We start from the raw sequence: 18,426 nt of genomic DNA on the forward strand, positions 1-18,426 counted from the left end.
AAATGGCCCCAAGAGCGAGGCAGGAATGCTGTCGCACCTGGCGGACGGGCCCTAGAAGACGCTCCCCCGCCCAGGTGCACGGCTGGGGAGCCACGGCTGGGGAGCTGGCATGTTCAGAGCTCATGCAGGCAGGTTGTTGAGGATGCGCCTCACGCTCCCCAGCCAGGGGCAGCAGGGGCTTCCCTGTGATGGCTCCCCTTCTGCAAGCGTGGACCCGGCAGCCAGTGAAGGCAGCGGGGTTTCCTTCTCGGGGCCACCCCTGTGGCCGTGCTGGAGAGAAGAGGGCCACCGCCACAGGTGTGCCTAGCTGGTGCCCTCCAGATGCGTTGGACTGCAACTCCCACCATCCCCAGCCAACAAGGTTGGGGAATTAAACAAGGGCACCATGCAGAAAATGCGCCAGATGCCTCGCTCTGTGCTGCTGGACGCCCTTATTTTCGTGCGTGGCGACGCTGCCGCCCCTCCCTCACGTCACCTGGGATACTGGGTGAGGTAGTCCGCTCCTTGCCCATGGGGGGAGGCGGCTGCCGGGCCTGGGTCTCAGGGGTTGTGTGTTGCAGGTTGATCCCCCACCTTGAGACCCACCAGGGATCCCCCCCAACACGCACAGACTCCCAAAATCCATATAAGCCAGACGCCCCCAACGTGTGTTAGACTGCCACTCTCATGGTCCATGGCCACTGGTGCTGTGGATGATGGGAGTTGTAGTAGCCCAGCAGACCTGGAGGGCCCCCGGCTGGACAAGGCAGCTGCGCTCAGCTAGAAATACCACTGAGGAAGAGGTGGGAGGCTCAAGAGATGTGCAAAAATGCATTTTAATCATTATAATAAACTAATTAACTTAACAATAAACTAAGCAACTGCAAGTAAACTAATTAAACCTCGTTTTGAAATTGTACGAAGTACGATATATTTTTTATAATTTATATCTACAATATCGATGCGTGTAGTATCCCAGCCCAGCCCAACCTGGCGCCCTCCAGGTGCGTTGGATTGCAGCTCCCATCATCCCCAGCCAGCATGTCCGTCGGGGGATGACGGGAGCCGCCGCCGCCGCCGCCGCCTGAAGAAGAGCTCCCGCTCCGCAACTACTGCGCAGGTGCGAGTGGGCCCCTCCCCCTGCCCCCTCGGCCCCGCCCCCTTTGCGCGCGTGCCCTTCTCCTCGCTCGCGCTGCGTCCTCGCCCCCTCCCGGCAGGAAGTCCCGCCCCCCGTCCGCCTGCGCGCGCGGCCATTGGCCGCCCTTGGCCACGCCCCTCCCCGGCCGGCTCGGAGTCACCTTGGTCCCGGCGCGCGCCTCAGCTCAGTCAGGCCGTCATGGCGGCGGCAGCGGGCGGCGGGTCCGGGCCCGGGCCGGCCGCCGCGGCGAAGCCCAAGACCTCCCCCAAGTCCGTCAAGTTCCTCTTCGGGGGCCTGGCCGGGTGAGGAGGAGGAGGAGGAGGAAGGGCCGCTCGCTCGCTCTCCCCCCCACCGGCTGCCAGTGCGCGCGCACCCTCCCGCGGGCCAAGGAGCGGCTCCCGCGGCAAAACCCGCGGGCACGCCTCTGCTCCGACCGCTGGGCAGCGCTGCCGCGGGAGCCCCTGGAGCAGAGCCGCGGGGGCATGGCGCCTCCGCCCCAGCCCCACCCCCGGCAGCAGGGCCTCAGGGTGGGTGGGGGGCTGAGGAGGGGAAAGCTCAAACACCCCCCCCCCGCTGTGCTAGGGAGGAGGGGGGTCCATTGCCCCCTGGGCCATGGGGGGGGGAGGAGGGAGGGAGCGAGCCAGCCAGCCAGCCCCCCCTCCCCCCCGCCCCACAACAGGGTTGATGCCAGAGCTGTCAATCCCATGGGACCGGCTACTGTCCAAGCAGGGGTTGAAAGTGGATCCGGGGCAGAGGGAGGCTCCCCGTCCCCAGGTGTGAGGGGCGTCCACCACCACCCACCACCCACCACCCCGGGGCCATAGCTGACAGGAGCAACAGGTGTTGCAGTGACACAATGGGCTTTCGTGGGTTAACTAGCCCACAGTTCGCCCCGACGTGTTGAATATGCAGCCTCCGATTCCGTTTTCCCGTCTGTTATGCAAACTCCGCCATCGTGGGTTAACCGAAGGTTAAACAACCCACAATTAATCCTTGAATAGTTCTTGGGTTAAGCTTGGGTTGTTTAACCCTCTCTGGCTGGCTTCACACGACGTGCCACAATCCCCTTGATCGGAAATCACGTATTCCGAATGGCAGCTGCACGCGCTGCCGCTCATCCGTGGGTCAATTGACCCGCAATAAGCCCCTGCGTCACGCGCCTGTTTCCCCCGTAGCAGCTTCTGAAGCTTTCCCTTTCCAACCTCTGAGTCCTGGGCCTCCCTAAAGCCTCTTATGCAACGGAGGGGGCCGTGAGGAATGTGGCTGCAGGGGTGGGGTGGGGGGTCAGGCTTTCTGGCCTCCCTGGTCCGGTCCTTTGGACTTCTCTTTCTCGGAGGGGCAGCTGCAAAGTGAGCCGGGGCAAAGGAGCAGAGGAGGAAACGCCTCACCCGGCAGCCACAATGAGACCCCACAAGAGGGGGGGGCCCTCACGCTGCGACGAAGAAGGCCGGGGTGCTTTTGCACAATGGCCCCGCTTCCCCTCTGGGCCCTCTCTTTTTGCCTCTCTCTCTCTCTCGCGTGACATCTGCCTTCTCCCCTCCCCACCCGCAGCATGGCGGCCACCGTGTTTGTGCAGCCGCTGGACCTGGTGAAGAACCGCATGCAACTGAGCGGGGAGGGAGCCAAGACGAAGGAGTACAAGACCAGCTTCCACGCCGTGGGCAGCATTCTCAAGAAGGAGGGCGTCCGAGGCATCTACACGGGGTAGGGCGGCTGGGCCTGAGGAGCACGGGAGTTGCCCTGGGGGGCCCGGGGCGGGGCGGGGCCTGTTACCTGCGGTCTGGGGTGGGGGAGGGGAGGGAAAGGGAGGCCCTGCCTCTGAAACGCAGGAAGCCTTGAAAGTCACCTGGAGTCCAGAAGTGGGTTTGGAAACCGAGCGTGGGGCGACCGGAGGCCTTTTCTCCTAGGGTGGGGGCTGCTGGGCCAAAGTGCTCCTCTCACTGTGAGCAGCATGGTGGGGGCTGCCTCTGTCTCCACCCACCCTGCCCCCCACTTTCTGACAAGATGGGTCTTGAGCTGGGCCCTGGCAGGTTCCGTTCGGAGGCTGAGCTGGGTGGCGTGTGTACGTGTGGCACGGGCTGCCCACGCGGCTGATTGGCGCTGCTCTCTTGGCAGGCTGTCCGCCGGCCTCCTGCGCCAGGCCACCTACACCACCACCCGCCTGGGCATCTACACCATCCTCTTTGAGAAGCTCACGGGGGCCGACGGGACGCCCCCCAACTTCCTCATGAAAGCAGCGATTGGGATGACGGCCGGTGCCGTGGGGGCCTTTGTCGGCACCCCGGCGGAGGTGGCGCTCATCCGGATGACGGCCGACGGCAGGTGGGCACTGCTGCTGCTGCACATGTTGGTGGCCCCGTGGCGTTGCAGGGGGGCGGGGGTGCTGTGCCCAGCCAGAGGCTGCCTGGTGGGGAGGTGGCCTGGAGCCGGGCCAGGAGCGGCCTCTGAAACGCAGGCTGGGGCTGTGGCCCTGCTGCTGGTGGCCCCAGCCCTCTTCCGTGCGCCTTGCTCACGCGCTCTGACTTGCAGGTTGCCTCCGGACCAGAGGAGGGGCTACACAAATGTGTTCAATGCGCTTCTGCGGATCACCCGTGAGGAGGGAGTGCCCACCCTCTGGCGAGTATGTTCCCCTGGGGTTGGTCGGGGAGACCCATTGGCTGAAGCCTGGGGGATGGGGTGGCGGCGGGGTGCTTCCCTGGGAAGGCGCCATCACTCCCCAGGCGAGGCCGTGCTCCCTGTCGGGAGGCCTGAAAGAAGCCCCCCTCACTCGCCTGGCTCACCTGTTCTCTGCTTGTGGAGCTGAGCCGGGCATCTGCCTGCAGCACAGAGCTGCTCCGTGGAGCTTCTGACTTCATGGATCTCTTTCCAAACGGGGCCCGGAGGTGGAGCTCCGTCGTGGTCCCCCCACCAGCCTCTGAAGCCGCCCTCCGCAGAGCACGGTGGCTGTTCCCATCTCCCTGGACCGAGGCAGAGGCCGGCCTGGGCCCAGGTCCTCCGTCGCCGTGTGCCAGTCAGGAGATGTCGGGTGATGCCCGTGGGACGCCCCAGCTGCTCCTTCTGTCTCCTCTCATGGAGCTGGACAGATTTGTGGGTCTGGATTTCCCGGCTGTGGGAAGAAGGGAGCGCCCCTCCCTCCTAGTGTAAGGCTGGACTGTGGGGCAGGGGCGGGGAGTGTAGCGGCCGGCCCTCCGCTGCCCTGGCTGCTCACCCCCCCGCTCTCTTCCGCCTCGCTTGCTCCCATCCCAGGGCTGCGTCCCCACCATGGCCCGAGCGGTGGTTGTCAACGCCGCCCAGCTGGCCTCTTACTCCCAGTCCAAGCAGCTCCTCCTAGACTCAGGTAAGTTGTGCCCCAAGCAGGCTGCTGGGTGCAGAAGGCCAAGGACGCCCGGGGGTCGTCCCCCCCCTCCCCGGCCAGCCAGTCCTCTCAGTCCTTTGGTGGCATCTGGTGCTGCCTCCTCCGCTTCTCTCGTTTCTTACGGGAACGGCGGAGGCCAGGGGCGCTTGCGGTCTCCGGTTGAAGTGCTGGAGCTGCCTCCTGAGCTGCCTTGGGTGTGTGTAGGGGCCGGCCGGGCATCCGATGCCCCCGGGAAGGTGAGGCAGAGGCAGGTGACTCCACCTCCCCTGTGGCTCAGCCCTTGGCCTTGACTCTCTGCTTGGAAGTGGGGGGTGGGGAGACAAAGCAGAAGCCGCTCTCCTTCCTTCCTTCCTTCCTTCCTTCCTTCCTTCCTTCCTTCCTTCTTTTGCATCACCCTCAGGATACTTCCGGGACAACATCTTGTGCCACTTCTGTGCCAGCATGATCAGTGGGTTGGTGACGACGGCGGCTTCCATGCCTGTGGACATTGCCAAGACCAGGTCAGGGCCTGTTGCCCCACAGAGAGCGGGGAGGGGCTCCCTCCAGGCAGGGAATGCGTGGGTGGGTGTGTGGGTGCGTGGAGTGGGTGGGTAGAAGCCCAGCGCTGCTCTTGCGTGTCTGTGTGGCGGCCTCCCCCCTCTAACGGGCCGCCTGTCACCACTTCTGCATTTCCTCAGGATCCAGAACATGCGCATGATTGATGGGAAGCCGGAGTACCGGAACGGGCTGGTGAGTTGCCGTCAGGCGTGGCCGTGGTGCTTGGAGGGGCGGGCGTGGCTGCACTGGCTCCCTGAGCACCAGGCGGCTGGCAGGTCCGCATTCTGTGCGCGTGACACCACCGGAGGCTGGCGAAGGTCAGCTTGGCAGCCTCTCTGCTGAGAAGCCAGCTGGGGCTTCTTGGGACGGGGTGTGTGTATGGGGTGGGGTGCCCTGCCTCTCCTTGCAGCAGCAGCAGCAGCAGCAGCGGAATGGGCCGTGCAGGGAAGCAGCTCCACGTCTTTGTAGAACTCTCTCGGCCCGGCCGCCCCCCCCTCGAATGGCTCCTGGGCCGTGGTCCCCTGAGGGGAGGCGTCCAGCGAGGCCCACGGGCTCCGTCAGGCCCTGGCCATCAGCTGCTCCGGCTCCCTCCTGAGGACTTCAGCTTCCAGGCCAAGGACCCTGGAGGAGGGGTGCTTCACGAAGGGGGGGGTGTTTCTGTGAGGCAAAGCAGCCCCCCTTCTGGGGAGGGAGGGGTGCAGATATTGAGGCTCCGGCTGCACGCCCCTTCCCCCCCCCTGCCCTTCTTGCGGGGCTGGTGTGGGTGTGGCGCCCTCTGGCCAATGCCCAACTGTGGCACGTTGGAGACCGGGAGGAAATGAGCCACCAAGTCCTGTTTGTTCCCCTTGCTTTGCGCTGGACTTTGTCACCCCTGCAAGGGGTGCTGAAGTCCAGGAGCTGCTCAACTTTGTGGAGAACTCCAGGTCTGGAAGTGGGAGCTGGGCCTCAGCTCTCCCTGTTTGTGCGGCTTCCAGCCAGTGCCGCCCCCCCCCCCCCCCTGGCCTCAAGGAGACAAGGCTCCCGGAATTCGTTGCACGCGAGAGCCTCCCACCGCCCTTGTGTAAGGCCGGCTCTCTTCCCCCTGCCCCCAAAGGACTTGGGCGTCCTGACTTTGGGAGCAGGCGGCAGTGAGTTCCTCTGGCTGGGAGGGAGGAGGCAGTGAACTGAGCCGGTCGTGCTTCCCCCGCCTCTCGCTCGTCCGGCCTGAACGCTTCTGCCCGGGGCGTCGCCAGCAGCTGCCTGGCCTCTGACCGCCCGTCTCCCCGCTTGGCTTCCAGGACGTGCTGCTGAAGGTGGTCCGCTACGAGGGCTTCTTCAGCCTGTGGAAGGGCTTCACGCCCTACTACGCCCGCCTGGGGCCCCACACCGTCCTCACTTTCATCTTCCTGGAGCAGATGAACAAGTTCTACCGGAAGTTCTTTCTCAGTGCCTGAGAGGGGAGGGGGGTCCCCAGTGCCTCTCTCGAGTGGCCCGTTACGGGCCAAGGGCAGGGGAAGGGCTCCTCCCTCCCTCCCTCCCTCCCTCCCTTCCTTTGGGGGGTGGGTGTCTGTGAGCACGTGCCCAGGGCGGCCTCCTGCCCCTCCCACGTGGAGCCAATCATGAGGGAGGTGTGACCCTCCCGGTGCGTTGGGGGCTGAGGGCAGGTGGGGGCGACACACACTGTATTTATTGCCGGGAGGGGGGAGTTCTGGGCCGGGGCCCCCGCTGTGAAGCGCCCTTTCTCCAAACCGAACTGCCACCTCTCTGTAGCCCCGCTGGGCAGCAATGGCCCGTCTCCCGCTTTGCTTTCAACTTAGTAAAACCAATCATGGTCTTAAGCTCTTCCTCTGCTGTGGCGTCCTTCTGTTTCGCAGTGTAGCTGGACGGGGTGGGGGACGGGACGGGACGGGACGGGACGGGGGGCAAATCACGGCTTGGGTGGGGGTGGGGTCTTTTTGCTTTGGCCTCCTCTTGGTTGGGGCAGGCGTCGGGCGTCCCCTGCGGTTTGTGGTGGCTGGGAGCTGTGGGAGGATCTCAGGGAAATAGGTGCAGGGGGGGGATGCAAAGTGTCTCCTTCTCCCCCCCCCCAAAAAAAACACCTTTCTTTGTTGGGTAAGAACATCAGAAGAGCCCTGACGCTGGATCCATCTGGCCCAGCATACGGGGGCCCGACCAGACGCCCCGTAGGAAACCCACAAGTAGGACGTGAGTGCAGCACCCTCCTGCCCATGTTCCCCAGCAACTGGAGGTAGCACAGAGCCATCGGGACCAGTTGCCACTGGCAGCCGTCTCTTCCATGGATTTGCCTAAAGCCCCTTTTAAAATGGTTCACATCGGTGGCCTTTGCTACACCTTGTGGAAGCCGGTTCCATATTGTGCCTGTGGGGGCGTACAACGACCCCTCGGGGTTGTAGTGTTATGGCAGAGGGAGGAAAATGCCTCCCGCTCCGCTTTCTCCACGCCAGGCGTGACTTGATGCCCCTCGCTCACCCTTTTCCCAAGCTAGGCCATGCCAGCGGCTGCCCCTTCCTGCCCTTTCCCCAGCTCTTCAAGATCTCTTTCGAGGCGCAGGGCCAGGACTGTACACAGTGGGCGCACCTTCAGTTTGTATAAGGCCAGCGTGACCTTTGCCCTTTTATTCACGGCCGGGGCCTCTGAGCTTCCCTCGGGGGCACCTCATCTGGCCCGTGTGGGAAGCAGGAGGCTGGCCTGGGGGGGGGGGGCGCGGAGGCCTCCAGGCCTGGGGTTCGAGAACACGGCCATTGAAACGGACGCGTCTCCCATCGCTCTCCAGAGCGGGTCAGGCAGTTCGAGTACCAAGCGTGTTCTTCTGGCCCCAATCTTCTCCGCAGCCGTGGCCGAGGCGTGAGAGCGGGAGCCCACAGGGCAGCTGGAGGGGGGGGCACCTGGCAAGGCGGGGCGCATCTTCTGCTGGGCCAGGCGAGGGGGGCGGAAGCACCTGCAGGCACCTCTGCATCGGTCCCTTGACAGAACCGGGGCGGCTTTGTGCAGTTGGCTCGGGGGCACGGCTGGGCTGCAGGCGCTGGGGGCCCGTGCCCCCCCGCCGAGCAGTGGGTGGGTGCTTGGGCAAGTGTCTTTGCTGAATGGGGGGAGCAGCAGCAGCAGCGGCTCTGGTTCCTGCACAGTGAGGGTGTCTGGTGAGCCGGGGTCGGTGGGGGACGACGACGACACAGGAGGCGGCAGCTGCCCCCTACTGCCCTCCCTGGCCAGGGAAGGGGTCTTCCGGCACCGTGTTGAAATGCCCCATGAAGAAGATGGCCAGCGTCCCGATGGTGAAGAGCAGGATGGCCACCCAGAAGCAGAACTTGTCCATCACCTGCCCAATCAGCACCCAGTTCTCCATCTCCTGGGGGGGGGGGAGAGAGAGGGAGGGAGGGTCAGGAGGGGGCGTGGAAGCAACGGGAGGGGAGGAAAGACGAAGGTGGGCCTCCTCCCGGTCCTCTGGACTCACCGCCCCCTCAGCACTTTGGTCCTTGGTGCTCTCGGCGATGAAATTGCAGGCGTCCACGCACTCCTTGATGTCCGGCGCTAAGCTGGCCAAGTTCTTGTACAAGGTGCTGGTCGTGCCCACGTCAAGCCCATCTGGAGGGGGGAGGGGAGAAAAGGAAGGCCGCTAAAAAGGGACAGCCACGCAGGGCCTTCCTCGGAGGACGGGGCCGTCACAGAGAACTTTATTCCAATGGCGGCCTCTAAACAAGGGGCAGCAGTGGAGAGCCCCCAAACCTCGTCGGGGGATCAGGGCGCCCCGCCTGCCCGCCCGCCAATCGCACCTGAGGGTTTTGCCAATGCAAAGCGCCCTTTGCTTCTCTCATCAACCCAGGTGGGGCATAAGCCCAGCTCACGGGGTGGGGGGTGGGGTAGGACGGCCTGGGATTTGAAAGCACATGGCTTTGGGCGAGGGGCCGATCTCCGGGCCTTTGCGGAACCGGGCATCTGTTCTCCGGGACGGAGCAGCACGGAGAGGCAGGACCCGATCCCACCTTCCCCAGGATGCAGGGGGCAGCGCAAGGCAGCCGAAGGGCCTGGGCCGCTTCTCTGCTGGAACAACAGCTGCCGTCTGCGCTCTCGCGGAGCTTCTGCAGGAAATGGAGCCACTGAGAGACCAGAAACACCGGAGAACCTGGTGCCTCCCAAGGCTTGCTGGTCACGAGCAATGGGATTTGTAGTCCAAGCCACTTGCCGGATGCCTGGATCAGTGCATCGCCAAGAGCCCCCCTCCTCCCTGGAAGGCCCTGGGCTCCCGCCCTGCCCCGCCCCCTCCTCCTCCTCCTCCTCACAGGCCGCGCTGAAGCCGGGGCCCCTGCGCAGGCCGTGCCGCTGCCCTTGGCGCTCAAAGAGCAGTTCGCTCCGGGGCTTCTTGAGGATGTACTCTTCTGCCTTGAGCATGATGCCGAAGGAGCTGCGTCGGCGGGGGCGGGGGGCGTCCCAGGGGTCTTCACCGGCCGGTTCTAAGTGGGAGCCCAGGTACCGAGGGAGGACCTCCAAGAACATCTGGGGGGCGAGCAAGAGCGAGGGGCGCCACGTCACGGAGGGTGGGAGGGGATCCGGAGTCCACAACGGTTCAAGGCAGCCCCCCCCCTCCTCCTCCTCCGGTTCTCCATCCCTATCTCCATCACCTCCAGATCAAAGCCTGCCTGTCTTTCTATGTAAATGAGATTCACGCAGGCTGACATTTCAAATAAATCTCAAATATTAAACAGAACAAAAAGTATAATTGATAAAACGGGGGGGGGGCAAATTCAGCTCTCCGAGGTCCCCCCAATGGCCACGCCCCCTCCCTCCCCCCCCCGACCCCAATGGCGTGTCGCTTTCCTGGCTTTCGTGCCGTGTTCGCCCCGTTCTAAAAGGCTGCAGCGCCTCCACGAAGGCTCAGCGATGGGCACAAAGGGTGTCCAGCTGAAATATTTGGGTGGGTGGGTGGGCGGGTGTGTTTTTGGCCCCACCTCTTTTCCTTTGTGCCCCCCCTCCGAGCACCACCCTTCCCCCCATCCCCCAAGAGTGTCTTTGCAATTGAATCTGTCTCTTGGGCTTCCCCCCATCCCGGCCACCTCTGATATAAAACACCCAAAGAGATCACAGGATGCTTTTGTGAAAAGTGGGGCCAGAGTGGCTCCCAAGCCAACGAGAGGGGAGCCAACACCAACAGGGCCAGGCCTTGGGACATGCTAGACCTCATGCTAGACCCCATCAGAAGAGCCCTGAGATGAGATCAGACCAAGGGTCCATCTAGTTCACACAGGGGCCAACCAGCTGTCAACCAGGGACCCACAACGCAGGACACGGTGCAACTGCACCCTCCCACCCATGTTCCCCAGCAGCTGGTGCACACGGGCCAATGGCCTCAGACACTGGAGGCAGCACACAACCCTCAGGGCTAGTAGCCATGCATAGCCTTCACCTCCTCGAGGCATTTCTCCAAATGGGTGGCCCTCACCACATCTTGTGGTAGCGAGTTCCCTAGTTGAACTCTGCGCTGTGTGAAGAAGTCCTTCCTTTTATCTGCCCTGGATCTCCCACCAATCCGCTTCATGGGATCATGACCCCAGGGGCTTCTACTATTATGGGAGAGGGAGAACAATGTCCCCCTGCCCACTTCACAGCAGAGGCAGGCAATCGGTGGCCCTCCGGGAGTTGTGGCCTACAATTCCCATGATCCCCTCACCACTGACTATCCTAACTAGGGCTGATGGGACCATGAGGATTGCCCGCCCACCTGCCCACCCACCCTGGAAGATCTTTGCGGATGGGCAGGCTAGTATGGCCAGTGGCCCTGAGGGCAGCCATTCCTTTGGTTGCCCTGGGCACTTCAGGCAGGGTGAGAAAGAGTTCGGTGTAACTCAGAAGACTGCTCACTGACATGTCTTTGCGCAATCCTGAGCATTTAAAAATTTGGGACGAGAAGGTGACCTTTAATTGTATTGCTTGAACAGGTGAAGCAACAAGATTTTGTGCAGACTTCCCCCACCCGGTGCCCTCCAGAGGTGCTGGACTACAACTCCCAGAATCCCCCATCCAGCAGGGCCAGTGGTGGGGGTTGTAGTCCAACACCTCTGGAAGGCACGAGGTTGGAGAAGGCCTCTCCCCACATTTAAACACGAAGCCTGCAGAAGGGGCCCCCACCCCCGCTTGCGTTTGGGGCAAGTGTCGTGTGGGTGCCGCAGTGGCCCTTGGCCTCCTTGGATGGGGGGGGGACGGAAGCCCCCGCTGCGCCCCTCCCCCCCGACTCCTCACATGCTTGAGGCGCTCCGACATGGCGTGGGTGCTGGGGCTGCGGAGGGACACGTTGAGGACGATGACGCAGTTCGTGACGATCAGGGTGGCCACCACCATGACGAAGAGCAGGTACCTGCCGTGGGGAAGGAAAGGGTGGAGGGCCCGGGCCGCTGCGAGCCATGCCCCCCCCCGTGAGCCCAGGGCCCTGGTCCTGGCCCCCTCCCCTGCATCAAAGCCACGGGGTCCTCCGCTGGCTCCTGGGCAGTCCTCCAGCCTCTCCATCACACGATTCCAGGGGAGCAGAAACTCAGGGCTGGGAGTGGGGGGGATCTGGCCCTCCTGGGGCTCCACAGGTGGCCACGCCCCCTCCTCTGGCCCCACCCCTTCTCCAAGTGTTGGGTGGCCCCCCTGCTTTGTACAGTTCCCCCCCTCCCTGCACCCCATTCTGAAAGGTCAAAACGCCTCTCTGAAGGCCCCCAGTTCCTGGCAGGAAGGACGGGCAGGTCTGGCCCCGCCCTCTTGCCATTGGTCCCGCCCCCCACTGCGGCCCCCGAAGCGCAATGCGGCCCTTGGGCCGGAAGAGGCTCCGCCCCTCCACTCCCCCCTTACAGAGCCCCCCTGCGTCCAGCCCCACACGCCCTCCGGGCGACCCAGAGGTGCGGCTGGCTGAGCCCCGCTAGCCCGGCCCAGCCACTCACTTGCCGATGAGGGGGATGCTGAGCGAGGTCTCCGGCACCTTCTGCGCGATGAGGAACAAGAAGACGGTCTGCGCCAGCAGCACCGAGATGCTCACGGTGCACTTCTGCCCTCCCGCTGCCGGCAGAAGCAGGGCTGAGCGCCGGCCTCACGCGGCCCCCGGGGCCTCCGCGCACACCCTTGCCAGGCGGGCGGCCCTTGGAGGCGCCCCATTCGATCACACCCCGCCCCCGCCATGCTACCCCCTCCGTGCCGCCCCATTTGGCCGTGTGCCGGGTCCCTCCTGCCCCAGGGGCCGCCCCCGGCCCCCCCTGCAACCCCACTCCTGCCCCAGGCGGAGGAGGCGGCGGCGGAGGCTCACCCTGGGCCGGCAGGAAGTAGACGAGCACTACCAAGGAGGAGATGAGCACGCAGGGGACGATGATGTTGATGACGTAGAAGAGGGGCTTGCGCTGGATGATGAGGAAGTAGTGCATCTCGGAGAAGCCGGGGGCCTCCGGCCCGGACAGCGGCGCCAGGACCTTGCGGGCCGGACGGTGCTCGATGGCCCACTCACCGTTCTCTGGGCGGGGGGCAGAGGAAGCCTGGCCGTCGCTCGGCATTTGAGGCTGTGGGGGGCAGCTCCCAGGGCTGGCCGTGGAAGGCCCGACAGGGCCGGGCGGGGGACTCCGGGGAGGCCCAGCCGGTGAGGGCCCAGCAGTCTGCTGCTGCTGCCGCTGCTCCTGCAGGGGAGGCCCTCCGGGAAGGAGCACGAGCGCCACCCCCCCACGGCCCGGGTCTAGCTGCCCCTTCTAAGTTTAGGCGGGTGGCGGGGGCAGCCGCCGCCCCCTGAGGCACCCCCCTGCCCCAGCCTCAGACGTCCCCTACCTGTGAAGGCCGCGGGGTCGATCATGATGTCCTTGACCGGCTCCCCGGTGTCATCATCGGGGCCAAACTCCAGCACCACCTCCTTGGCGCTGTACGTCTGGGACCTGGGGGAGACCCGGGGCAGCGCCAATTCGCCATGGGGCCAGGAGCCAAACGGGGCAGGGTGGGTGGGGCAACGGCTGAGGGCCACCAGGTGGTCAGATCGGGAGCCGGGTCAGGGGCCCACGTGGCCCAGCAGGGCCGGCACAGACTGGCAGCCGTGGCCCTCTCAGAGTGCTGCCAGCTGGGGGCCTCCTGCAGGCAAAGGGGGCCACTGTCACTAAGCCAGGGCCCCCCTCCCGTTTGGGTTTGGGGGGAGCCAGTGACATTTAGAAAGGAGGCCCAGGGGGCTCAGTGTTCCCCTGCCCCCCAGGGAGGGGGAGCCCACGGCCAGCCCCGGAACCTCACCGGAAGACGAGGGAGCAGTTCTGCCAGTCAAAGGGGAAGAAGGTGACCTCGATGGAGCAGGTGCTGAGGTAGATGGCCGGGGGAAGCCAAAACACGGACCCCCCCGGGGAGATGAGGACGTTGCAGGAGTAGGCCACACCAAAGTTCCCGTCAATGCTGTGGGGGCGAGAAAGCAGGCAAGCGCCGTGGGACGGCACCCTGGGGCCCAGGAAGAGGCACCGGACCAGACCAGCCAGCATCTGGGCAGGCGGGCACCCTGGGAGCTCTGGACCAGCTCCAGGGCCTGCCCCCCCCCACTCACTCACTTGTTCTCCAGGACGATGTCCGGCAGCCACACCCGGTCGGCCGGCACACGAAGGGTCCCGATTCCACCATAGTCTTCACTTCTGTAGTCCAACCGGTAGTCCTTCCATTGCTAGGTCCACAGAGCGGGGGGGTGGGGGGGAGGAGGAAGGAGGGGAGGGGGGTCAGACCCGGGAGGAGGGGGCCATGCAACCAGCCTCCCCGCAGAGAGAGGCAGCCCCTCTGCCCATCCCTGGGGCTCCAGGGCTTGGGGGCAGAACTCCAACCCCGGGGCTGGGCTGGGCCGGGGGCCAGAGCTTCAAGGAGGAGGAGGAGGGGGCCATCTCAGGGAGGCGTCACCCCACTGAGCAGGGAGCCCCACGAGGTCAGGCTGGCAAACGGGCCCTGTGCTCCTGCAGAGCGCCCGAGGGAGGGGCAGGGGCATCCTGGCCGGTGCACAGCTTGAGCCCGGCAGCGGCACGGCTGGTACTTACTTGCGTGATCCAGACGTTGGTGGTCAAGGTCTCGTCTTTCTCGTTCTGCAAAGGCAAGAGCGCAGCTGGTGTCGGGCTCCAGCCAGGAGGTGCCTGTGGCTCCTCTCAGGGCCCTCCGGGAGCACGGAGGTCCAGGGAACGTGCCCCCCCGGATCGGCCCGCCACAGCGCCCCGCTGGCCCTGGGCAGAGGCAGTGACTGGGAGGGGAGACGGGGGACGGGGCGGACTTCACCTTACCAGCGAGATGAGGTTGGTGAGGGTGAGCTTTACGGACACCTCCACCGCATCCTCCACGTGGCGCACGGGCCGCACCGTCTTGTCGTAGTTGGTGAAAAGGGTGTTGAAGAGGCGGGTCTCTTCATTGGCCTCCAGGAGCCCTGGTGGGGTGGGTGGGGGACAAAAGCCCACCCATCAGTCCCAGGAGGGCAAGAACTGGACCGCAGCCACCGCCCCCAGCTCACAGCCCCTGCTAGATCCAGCGCCCACCCACCAAAACCCTTCCCCCAAAGTCAATCTCCGCTCCCCCCCTGAAGACACCTGGCGCTCGTCTCCCCCACAGGGATGCCCCCCCCAGTCCTTTCTTCTTACGGAGAAGCCCCCAGCAGAGAAGAGTCCCTAGGCAGAGTCTTCGCCCCATGGCTGCTCTGGGCTCATCTGCAGACGCCACAGAGACTTTTGAGGGGGGGGGGGCAGAAGGAGGTTATTTTGAAGTCACTTCTGGCTTGTGTGGGGTGGGGTGGGGAACAGGATATCTCCCACACACATCCCAGAGGTGTTTGCTTTCAAAGCCTCCTCTTCCCCCCCCCCCCACCCCAGGACCCACATCCTGCACCTGTTGACAGATTATCTGGATGCCTGAGAGACTTTCGTGGGGAAGGGAAGCCGTCTCCAGGCCAGGGAAGGGGGCAGTGGGAAAGGGACCTGCCTGCCTGCCCCCGTCCGCGCCAGCTCAGCCCCAAACACCCTCAATTGCTTGGGAGGAAAGGGGGTGGGGCACTGCCCCCCCCCCCGCTTGCTAGACCCTAGCCCAGAAGTTCTCAAGCAGGGTTGGAGCAGAGGCGTCGCCTGCAGGGCAGGATCGGTCCCTCACAGCTCCGGTTCAAAACGGACCCAGGAGCAGGAGATGGAAAGACGCCTGTGTGTGTGTGTGTGCGTGAGCCTCCGGGTGATGGCGCCCACGAAGGCAGGCAGGCAGGCAGGGCCCTCTCTGCTGGAGACCCCTCCCATCCAGGCCAGCCCAGCCCCTCGCCCGTCTCTGGCCCCACCGCCAAAGGAACGGCACGGTCAGAGGGCTTAGAGGCACCCGCCGTGGTCGTCTCCCCCCCCCCCCGCTCTCCAGGCTCATAAAGGACCAGTCCGACTGGGTGGAGGGAGGGAGGGAGGCTGGGGGGGCTGCTGGCCAGCGGACTCTCTGGGCTCTTCCCCCACCTGCTACGGGGCGCAAGAAGTTCCCCCGCTCCGCCCGTGCCGTGTGGAAGACCGCTTCCTCCGTCCACGGAATATAGACCTGAATGCCCCAAGGTCAACTTTGGGCACCCCCCCATCAGCTACACCTCCATGACTGGGGGACCCTCACCCTTTCCAGAGAAATGAAACCTTCCTGCAATCAAAAAGGTTGTGTTTTCGTGCAACAACACGCACTCAAGCGTGCTGGGCACAGCTGCGTTTCGTGCCGCCTGGCCAACCATAGCCGACATAGCCAACCATAGCTGTGCCCCCCCCCCCCCCGATAAGCTCCTGGCCATTCCAATTCACCCACCCTGACACCTAGGAGAGAGTCCTCCAAGAACCATGTGTGCCCAGCATTTTGCCTGCGTAAAAGACAGCCAAATCCGTGTCCCTGTGCCCAAAGCAGTAAGAAATCATAAGGCCGTGGGGCTGTGCCCCCCAGGATAAGCTCCTGGCCACCCCAAAGCACACACCCACGTTTCCAGGAGGGTGTCTTCTGGAATGTCTGGGTGCTCAGCCCCAGCTGGGCACCCAAACGCTGCCAAGGATGTGTCCAAATAACAAGCAAATCTATGTGCACCCCATAATGAGCTTTGGGTCCCTCTGAATCATACTCGCACACGTCCAGGACCAGGACTTCCATGGGATGATGCTGAGCGGCATTACCCAGCCCTCCAGGCTAAGGGGTTTGGGAGGGGGAGAAGCGCACCCCAGAGAAGCCAAGGAGACCGGCCTGCGTCCCTAGGCACGCCCTGCTTTGACCAGTTCAATTCCCTCCTCTCTCAGAGGACCCAGGAGTCCTGGCTCCAGCACCTACGTGACGGAGGGAAGCCTTGGGAGCCCGCCCACCCGCTGCTTCCTTCCGCCTCTGGCCTCCTCCTCCCCACAGCTCTGTCTGGGACTGACAGATAAAACCGGATACCTTTTCCTGGCTCTAATAATAACCTGCCAATTATTCCTGGCTCCATTTCCTCATCGTGAGGGGCATCACGCTGCCAAGATGGTGGCGGCGAGGCATGACCAAGTTGTAGCTGTTTCTGGGCTGGAGCAGCTGCTTCTACTTCTCCATGAGGACCATGAGAAGGACCGGACTGTGTCCAGATGAAGACCGGGCCCACTTTCTGGGCTGCTGTGGGTCCCAGCTGAGCCAGGAGCGGGGCTTCTGAGAGAGCCAGCTGGCACTCAGGCGGCTCCTCCCAAGGGCTTCAGCCCCTTACAGGGGATAGAGCAGCATTCTACACACTAGGCACTGAAACTGGTTTGAAACCACTTTTAATTGTTGTCACTTCCACACACACCCCTCAAAAAACCCTGGGTAGGGCGGATTTGGAAGTGCGCTGAAAAGGGAGGGAGGGAGGGTGGAGCCACGGAAACCACGCAGTGAGCAGGAGACGAGGTCTGAGTGCGAGTTGTCTGCAAATGTGCAAACGGTGAGCGTAACCAGGAGGAGCAGGGCAGCGAGGTAAGGCCTGAGGCGCGTGGGAGAGCGGGGGCGCTGGCAGAAGGCGTGCCCTGCAAGGGGGGATTTTGTTCTGACCAGCTGGTGTCCCCAACCTGTGGCTAGCAGCCCCTCAAGGCACAAAAATTGCAGGCAGCCATGTTGGCCCACTAGAACAAGAAGAAAGAAATATCCAGCAGTAACTGCCAGGCCACAAAAAAGTAGTGAGGAAGCTTTCAAATTTGTCAGAATTCTCCAACAGGCTGGACAATAAAGAAAAGAAAAAAAGCTAGGGGCAAAGAGGGAAAAAAAGCTATGAGGTCTGGTGGGAAAAGGCTCTGGGAGATGGCGTGGGAGGGGCATTACGTGGACAGGAATTTAGTGGCTAAAAAGCTGGAAAGGATCCCTTTGAAAATATAAATGCCAGCAGGAACTCAGACCTTGCAAGTCCCCTGGTAAAGAAGAGCGGCAAAGGGAAGGAAAACCGAGTGATCATTCAATTAGGAAAGCCGGCAGTTAATTTGAGGTAGTGCACAAAGTGTGAACTTAAAAGAAGCCGAAGTGGGTTATCCTGCCCAGGGGCTGAGCTCCCTCTTCTTCAGGCTTCACAAACTTGGGGGGGGGGGGGCTTTTTCCAGCCAGCGTGCAGTTCTCCTCCTCGCTTGTCCCCTTTCTGGGCGTTGTCCTGAAGAAGAGCTCTGTGCCACCGGGAACCTGATAGCTCGTACTTTGGCATAAGCTTTTGTGGACGTGCTCCACTTCATCAGCTGCATCAGTGGGCAGCGTTCACGAAAGCTTGTGCCAGAATAAAAAATGTGTTCGCTTTTAAGGGTCGATTCTTTTTCAGAAGTACATGTCTTTCTATATGCCTACTGATTTTGTCTTTCATAATGCTTTCAACCAATTTACCTGGAATAGATGTCAAACTAACAGGCCTATAATTTCCCAGATCCCCCCTGGATCCCTTTTTTTTTTTAAAAAAAATGGTGTTACACTGGCCATTTTCCAGTCCTCTGGTACATAGGCTGAGCTTAGGGACATGTTGCACATTTTATTTATTTATTTGGAGTATTAGAAGATCCATTTTCATCAGCAGTCTGGTTCCATTTTGGTTAAAGTGCAGCTTGTCCCTCTTGTACAGGCCTGGCTTATCCCAAAATGTTCCCCTGTGCCTAACAAATCTGAATCGCTCCTCCCTGCCCCACCGTCTCATCCACGCATTGAGACTGCTCAGCTGTGCCTGTCTAGCTGGCCCTGCGCGTGAAACTGGCAGCATTTCAGAGAAACCCACCTTGGCGGTCCTGGATTACAACCTCCTGCCTAGCTTTGGCTTCCAGGACCTCACGACTACATATCCTCACATCGTTGCTACCAACATGGACCACGGCAATTGACTCCACAGCAATTCACCATGCGGTCTATACGCCCGTCACAAACCCAGCTGCCTATGTGTCTAATGATCGACTCTCCCACTACCACGAGCTCCCCTCCCTCTGGAGGCACATGCTGGGTGCAAGAGGATATTTGCTCT

General features: G+C 63.0%; 3 protein-coding genes across 3 annotated transcripts in view; 1 reads left to right on the plus strand and 2 right to left on the minus strand.

Annotated features, from left to right (window-relative positions):
* The window catches only part of INCA1 (inhibitor of CDK, cyclin A1 interacting protein 1), a 222,711-nt gene extending 217,061 nt beyond the window's left edge, over positions 1-5,650 (minus strand). Inside the window, exon 1 of the mRNA XM_063137542.1 lies at positions 5,646-5,650. The gene's annotated coding sequence lies outside the window, so the exon portion shown is untranslated. The remainder of the gene's footprint in view (positions 1-5,645) is intronic.
* SLC25A11 (solute carrier family 25 member 11) lies at positions 1,295-6,832 on the plus strand. Its single transcript, XM_063137540.1, has 8 exons — positions 1,295-1,419; positions 2,669-2,821; positions 3,233-3,439; positions 3,647-3,737; positions 4,364-4,454; positions 4,873-4,972; positions 5,150-5,201; positions 6,287-6,832. Exons 1-8 carry the CDS (start codon positions 1,316-1,318, stop codon positions 6,440-6,442), a joined length of 954 nt encoding a protein of 317 aa, XP_062993610.1. The 5' UTR covers positions 1,295-1,315; the 3' UTR covers positions 6,443-6,832.
* Positions 6,833-8,141: 1,309 nt separating this feature from the next.
* Positions 8,142-14,398, minus strand: CHRNE (cholinergic receptor nicotinic epsilon subunit; the record flags this gene model as incomplete). Its single annotated transcript, XM_063137241.1, has 11 exons — positions 8,142-8,355; positions 8,461-8,591; positions 9,287-9,500; positions 11,241-11,355; positions 11,921-12,035; positions 12,280-12,480; positions 12,786-12,889; positions 13,233-13,388; positions 13,538-13,647; positions 14,009-14,053; positions 14,246-14,398. Coding segments are annotated over 11 exons (1,500 nt in total), but the record flags the coding sequence as incomplete, so codon positions are not given.
* Between the last annotated feature and the right edge of the window lie 4,028 nt (positions 14,399-18,426).

Source organism: Elgaria multicarinata, chromosome 11, assembly GCF_023053635.1.
Source record: "Elgaria multicarinata webbii isolate HBS135686 ecotype San Diego chromosome 11, rElgMul1.1.pri, whole genome shotgun sequence".
NCBI lineage: Eukaryota > Metazoa > Chordata > Lepidosauria > Squamata > Anguidae > Elgaria > Elgaria multicarinata.